The 7,188-nt window shown below is 51.8% G+C and overlaps 1 protein-coding gene across 1 annotated transcript; it reads right to left on the reverse strand.

The window, feature by feature from the left end:
* Nucleotides 1-2,100: 2,100 nt before the first annotated feature.
* On the reverse strand, nt 2,101-3,051 carry LOC121864527 (translation initiation factor IF-2-like). Its single transcript, XM_042363599.1, has one exon. It carries the CDS (start codon nt 3,049-3,051, stop codon nt 2,101-2,103), a length of 951 nt encoding a protein of 316 aa, XP_042219533.1.
* Nucleotides 3,052-7,188: the final 4,137 nt, after the last annotated feature.

Consider the following 7,188-nt stretch of genomic DNA (forward strand, 5'->3'; position numbering starts at 1 on the left):
GAAAGTGGGGGAGGAGGAGGAGGAGGGAGCTGTACGATAACTGCAATCCCATTCAGCAACAAGTTTACTACCATTGGATACAATATATTACTTGTAATATAAACACAAGACACTAGTAAAATATTCACATCAAATGTATTTATAACATATACTATATGTAGGAATAAAACATAAATTAAAGGTCATTTTGTCTGTTGTGTTGAGGACAGTGTTACCAGATATAAAGTCTCAAACACCAACTGTAGGTGTATACTTATTCTTGTGGCCGACTGTACAACAAAAACAGTGCAGGCCGAGAATGGAACCTTGGGGGACGCCATACAAGATTAGTGAGGAGTCAGATTGGTGATTATTATCTCCGACATACTGCTTCCTGTTGGACAGATATGAGGTAAACCAATTGTGGGACAGGCCCCTAACGCCGTAATGTTCAATCTTTGACAGGAAGATGTTATGGTTGACAGTATCAAAGGCTTTAGAGAGGTCCAAGAATATACCGACTGTGAACTGACTGTCATCTAAGGAGTTTAAGATGTCATTAGTAAAGGATAGCAGAGCACTCTCAGTCGACCTTCTAGCTCTAAATCCAAACTGAGAGTTTGTAGAGATGTTATTGGCACTGCAGAAGGAATTTAGTCTACTACATGCTAGCTTCTCCAGTATCTTACTTAGGGCTGGGAGGACTGATATAGGGCAGTAATTTTTTAAAAGACCTTTGTCTCCAGATTTTTTATATGCTGGGTGAACTTTAGCAATTTTTAGTTTATCCGGAAAGACACCACTTGTGACATAGGGTTTGGAAATAGATACAGTTTTCACTGACTTAGTCTTGAGCGGGAAGCATTTATCAAAGCAAGCATTGAAGATGCAAGGGAAGTTGCAGCTGTTCACGTTAGGGTTGTCGGAGGCGTAGACAAGATCCCAGTTAGCATTCATTAGGTTGTTTTAAAAAAGGAGCATGTTGTCGGTGCAGTAGTCTCTGTATTGTACCGAGACTCTACTAGGCCTTTCAGGTCTTGTGGCTGTTTTATACATGGCAAAAACTGGGAAGTGATCTGAGATATTGTTATAAATAATTCCACTTGCAAGATTGTTAGGAGTGTTGTTAGTCCAGATATGATCTATCACAGTGGCAGAGGTGGCAGTTACTCTAGTGGGTTTGGTTATAGTGTTGAAGAAGAGTTTAGAATGGCAGGCAGCAAGAAGGTCTTATACTGAGGTGTCGGTTTCTGATTTTAATACATGAAGGTTGAAATCTGTAATGTAGCAATGTTTCCTCTCTGAACTTATGATAGTGATAAGCTCCGAAAATTTATCAAGAAAGTTCCTTGCATTAGTGTGGGGTCTTCTGTAGATTACTCCTACTAGGATATTTCGTGTGTCGTTAACCCATCACTAGTACTTATGGTGGGTTACAACACACAGGTGGGCTGGTAGTTGTGGTGGGTTACAACACACAGGTGGGCTAGTAGTTGTGGTGGGTTACAACACACAGGTGGGCTGGTAGTTGTGGTGGGTTACAACACACAGGTGGGCTGGTAGTTGTGGTGGGTTACAACACACAGGTGGGCTAATCAGTTGTCGGTGGATTTACAACACACACAGGTGGGCTGAAAGTAGTTGTGGTGGAGTTACCACAACACAGGTGGAGCTGGTAGTTGTGGTGGTTACAACACACAGGTGGGCTGGTAATGGTTGTGGTGGGTTACAACACACACAGGGGTGGGGTGTGGATGTGGTGGGTTACAACACACAGGTGGGCTGTGGTTGTGGTGGGTTACAACACACAGGTGGGCTGGTAGTTGTGGTGGGTTGTAACACACAGGTGGGCTGAGCCAGTTGTGGTGGGTTACAACACACAGGTGGAAGCTGGTAGTTGTGGTGGGTTACAGCACACTCAGTGAAGGTAGTGGGCAGGTGGGGCCACACACAGAACACCTCCACAGAAAAATCCTGAACACTGGTCCTTTATGCCTTTACAAGACAGGTCTAGCACGGGGGCGTGGGCGTGAGAAAGGGCGTGGCTGCTGGGCGTGGGCGTGGGAACCAGGGCGCGGACAAAGCGCGAGTCATCAGTCGGGTCGAGGATAAATGGTTGACTCAGCATGGGGCCCGCTTATCTGGCCCCCCACCCGCAGGGCACCCCGTGATGGCCCTGAAGCCCACCCGCAGGCACCCGTGATGGCCTAGCCCCGTGGAGCACCCCGTGATGGCCCTGGCCCATCCGTGGAGCACCCCAGTGATGGACCTGGCCCACCGCGGAGACACCCCGTGGGCCCTGGCCCCACCCGCGGGGAGCACCCCGTGATGGCCCTGGTCCATCCCGTGGAGGACCCCGTGATGGCCCTGCCCCACCCCATGGAGCACTCCGGCTGGCCCTGGCCACCCCGCGGGGCACCCCGTGATGGCCGTGGCCCACCCCGCGGGGCACCCCGTGATGGCCCTGGCCCATCCTGTGGAGCACCCTGTGATGGCCCTGGCCCATCCCGTGGAGCACCCTTTGATGGCCCTGGCCCACCCCGTGGAGCACCCTGTGATGGCCCTACCCCACCCCGTGGAGCACCCTGTGATGGCCCTGGCCCATCCGTGGAGCACCCTGTGATGGCCCTGGCCCATCCAGAGTGAACTGCCCTGTGATGGCCCTACCCCACCCCGTGGAGCACCTGTGATGGCTGGCCCATCCGTGGAGCACCCTTTGATGGCCCTGGCCCACCCGTGAGCACCCTGTGATGGCCTACACCCCGTGGAGCACCTGTGATGGCCTGGCCCACCCCGTGGAGCACCCTGTGATGGCCCTGGCCCACCCCGTGGAGCACCCTGTGATGGCCCTACCCCACCCCGTGGAGCACCCTGTGATGGCCCTGGCCCATCCCGTGGAGCACCCTGTGATGGCCCTGGCCCATCCCGTGGAGCACCCTGTGATGGCCCTGCCCCACCCCGTGGAGCACTCCGGCTGGCCCTGGCCACCCCACGGGACACCCTTAGGTGGCCCTGTCCCACCCTGCGGGGCACCCCGTGCTGACTGTGCCCCCATCCCGTGGGACACTCCATGCTAACCCCGCCGTACCCCGTGGGGCACCCGTTGCAGGACCCCCCGCTGGTGACTGGTGTACCCCGCGGGTGGCCCGGGATAACTCTTTATCCAGGCTACTTCCCCCATAACCCCGGGTGACGTCATCATCTACCTGGTGAGAATACCAACAACCCGGCAGTGACGTCATCATCTACCTGGTGAGAATACCAACAACCCGGCAGTGACGTCATCACAAATAACTGTTTCTTTTATTTATTCATTTATCATTTCTTCTTTATTCATTCATTCTATTATTTATCTCATCTAAGTATTTTGTTTATTTGTTTCTTTACCAGTTCTTCTTTTTCTTGTCTTATGTTTTGTAATGTGAGGCGCTGTTATTATTATTATTATTATTATTATTATTATTATTATTATTATTATTGCCGGCTTTACTATTATTAATAATTTATTCATGAGCAAAAGTTTAACACACACACACACACACACACACACACACACACACACACACACACACACACACACACCGCGCCAGTATATATGCAAGATAACCCGCCAGACTCTCTCACTCCCGCCACCATCGCCCACCCCCCCACCCCCTGCCCTCCTGTCGCCCACCCCCCACCCCTGCCCCCGCCACCATCGCCCACCCCCCCACCCCCTGCCCCCCGCCACCATCACGCCCACCCCACCCCCTGCCCCGCCACCACTCCACGCCCACCCCCACCCCCTGCCCCCCCGCCACCATCACGCCCACCCCCACCCCCACCCCCCACCACCATCCGCCCCACCCCCACCCCCCTGCCCCCACCATCACGCCCACCCCCACCCCTGCCCCACCCTGCCCCACCTCCCCCCCCCCATCACCATTTACCAGACAGCGAGAAGAGTAAACAGAGAGATGATGATACCTTTAGACGGTAATAAATAAGAACATAGATAAAAGAGAACTCATGATAAAGAGAGGGAGAGAGAGAGAGATAAGTGAAGTCTGTACGGTATAACGAAAAAAAGAGGGAGATATAGCGAGAGAGAGACAGACAGACAGAAAGACAGACAGACAGAGAAAGAGAGAGAGAACCCTGCATAGCGAGACAGATGAAAAGAACTCCCCAAAAAGACGCCTCAGAGAACGAAAGATTATATACGAAAGAAATTTAATAAACTAAGAAAAATCAAGAAAACGCGTTAAACAAGAACAGAAATAATTTAGAATGTGATAAATAGGATCTGAACTCTTAAACTCGTCTTGAAACTAAATAATAATGATGGAATATTATAGAAAACGCGGCATAAGTTCAGAAATATGATCCGCTTATAAAGAAACGTGCTCAGATACTAACGCCAGGAGGATAACAATAGAAGCGCCCAAAACAAATAGAAATAAAGCGCGCCAAAAATAAATAAAAAAGCGCGCCAAAAATAAATTAAAAAACGCGCCAAAACAAACGGGAAAAAGCGCGCCAAAAATACACAAATACAAAGAAAAAAAAAATAATCACGATCCAAAAATTCTAATAATAATAAAATAAAAACATTAAAAAACGCGACATAAATAAAGAAAGAGAAAGATTATAAAGCGAAATAAATAAAGAAAAAAAACTCGCCCTAGACAGTGAATAAGACGAGGGAAGAAGTAAAAAATAAATAAAGAAAAGAAAAATCAGAACACGGGAAAGGCTATCTGTTGTTCTTTGTCTCAGAGAGAGAGAGAGAGAGAGAGAGAGAGAGAGAGAGAGAGAGAGAGAGAGTCTTGCTGTGTGGACTGACTGACCCTAGTGACTCCTATCCAGCCAGGCGGAACAGGAGAGTGTGGGAGAGTGTTGGAGGGTGAGGGAGAGTGTTGGAGGGTGAGGGAGAGTGTTGGAGGGTGAGGGAGAGTGTTGGAGGGTGAGAGAGAGTTGTTGGAGGGTGAGGGAGAGTGTTGGAGGGTGAGGGAGGAGTGTTGAGGGTGAGGGAGAGTGGTGGAGGGTGAGGGAGTGTTGGAGGATGGAGGACGGGGACAGATCATGTAGGGACGTGAGGGGGAAGGGGGGTGGGGGAGACAGGTCAATCACCACCCTCCCCCACAACATCTTCATTATCTGTCAACCAACTTATGTGGAAAAGCCCCAGAGCCACTGCCCTCACCACTACTCCCCTCACCACCACCACCACCACCACCACCTGCCCCCACCACCACCCCCACCCCCACCACCTCTCACCACTGCCCACCCCCACCCTCACCCTCACCCCACCCCTTACCCCCCCCACCCTCACCTCCACCCCCACCCTCACCCCCTCACCCAACCCCACCCCCACCCCAACCCCAACCTCACCCCAACCCCACCCCACCCCACCACACCCCCTCACCCCCCCCCCCCCCACCCCCACCCTCACCCCCTGCACCCCCCACCCCCCCCTCACCCCTCACCCCCCACCCCCACCCCCACCCCTCACCCTCACCCCTCACCCCCTCACCCCCACCCCCCCTCCCCCACCCCACCTCACTCCCCGCCCTCACCCCACCCCCCACCCCTCACCCCCCACCCCCCAGTCATGGGAGGAGGACAGTATGGTAATATAGCTGAGGGAGCCGTGGGGGTCCTCACTATGTACACTGGAGTAGATGTCTTCTTCCCTCCTCCCTCCTTCCCTCCTTCCTTCCCTCTTCCCTCCTCCTTCCTCCCTCCTCCCCTCCTTCCTCTCCCTCCTTCCTTCTCCTCCTTCTTCTCCCTCCTTCCTTCCTCCCTCCTCTCCTTCCTCCTCCTCCTTCCCTCCTCCTCCCTCCTTCCCTCCTCCTCCCCTCCTTCCCTCCCTCCTTCCTTCTCTCCCTCCTCCTCTCTCTCTCTCCGTCTCATTCCTAGTCGCATATCTCTAGAAGGAAGCTAGATCAACAGTAAAACAACAAACCTAACCTAACCACCCAGGTACTGTTAGGGTGTTTAATCATCAGTGAAATAAGTTAGGTTAAGTTAGGTTAGGTTAGGTTTAGTTAGGTTAAGAGGTGTTATTGACAGTCTCATACAGTGAAGATGTGTCTTAAAACTGAAAGGCATTTTTACTGGATCACGGACCCATTATTACCACTGAATGGTTGTGTGTGTGTGTGTGTGTGTGTGTGTGTGTGTGTGTGTGTGTGTGTGTGTGTGTGTGTGTGTTTACGATCCTCCTCACCTCCCTCGCACCCCCCCTCCCCTCCCTCACTTAGCCCCCTTTCCCCTCCACCCTCTCCCCCTCTCTCTCTCCCTCCTTCCTATTTTCCATTATCTTCTCCCCTTCTTTCCCTTCCATCCTATCCTCTTTTTCCTCCCCCGCCTTCCTCAATCTTCCCCTTCCCTCTCTTACCCCCTCCCTTTCTCCTCCCCCTACGACAGTGCTTGTGGGTGGGTGAGGGAGGGAGGGAAGGGGTCGACCACAAGCGCTTCTCCCTGACCCCAGTCTCTCCGTCACACAAACTTTGAAGCTCCAAGTGACATTTCACGATCTTACCCCGGCTGGCTCACCTCCCACCCGGCCTGAGTAGAGACACCGCCAGGGGGTAGTTGGCAGCGTTCTAAAAGGTCCTGAGGAAGACCGGAAGTTTGGGGGAGGAAGATTGGATGGTTGGGAGGAAGATTGGGAGTTTGGGAGGAAGTTTGGGAGTTTGGGAGCAAGATTGGGAGCTTAGGAGGAAGATTGTGTTGTGAGGAAGTCTGATTGGAAGGTTGTGAGGAAGATCGGGTGGTTGTGAGGAAGATTGAAGACATCTGACTGAAGGAGGTAAAGTAGAATTCTATAAAGACTGAGAAAGATTAGGAGAGAGAGAGAGAGAGAGAGAGAGAGAGAGAGAGAGAGGAAAATAAAACAAAACGAGTTGAGACAAAAAGAATAACGCCCAGAAAAATGAGGAAAGGTGAGGAAACATTAAGGAGGAGAAGGAGACATAATGAAGGAGAACACACACACACACACACACACACACACACACACACACACACACACACACACACACACACACACACATTCCCCACACACACACACACACACACACACCCCCACACACACACACACACACACACACACACACACACACACACACACACACACACACACACACAGGCAGTGTTGTTTACTGTTGGTGATGAGGAGTAAATTGTTTATTCTTGACATCTGTAGGTCACCACAACACCTGT

This window comes from Homarus americanus, unplaced genomic scaffold (assembly GCF_018991925.1).
Source record: "Homarus americanus isolate GMGI-L3 unplaced genomic scaffold, GMGI_Hamer_2.0 scaffold25860, whole genome shotgun sequence".
NCBI lineage: Eukaryota > Metazoa > Arthropoda > Malacostraca > Decapoda > Nephropidae > Homarus > Homarus americanus.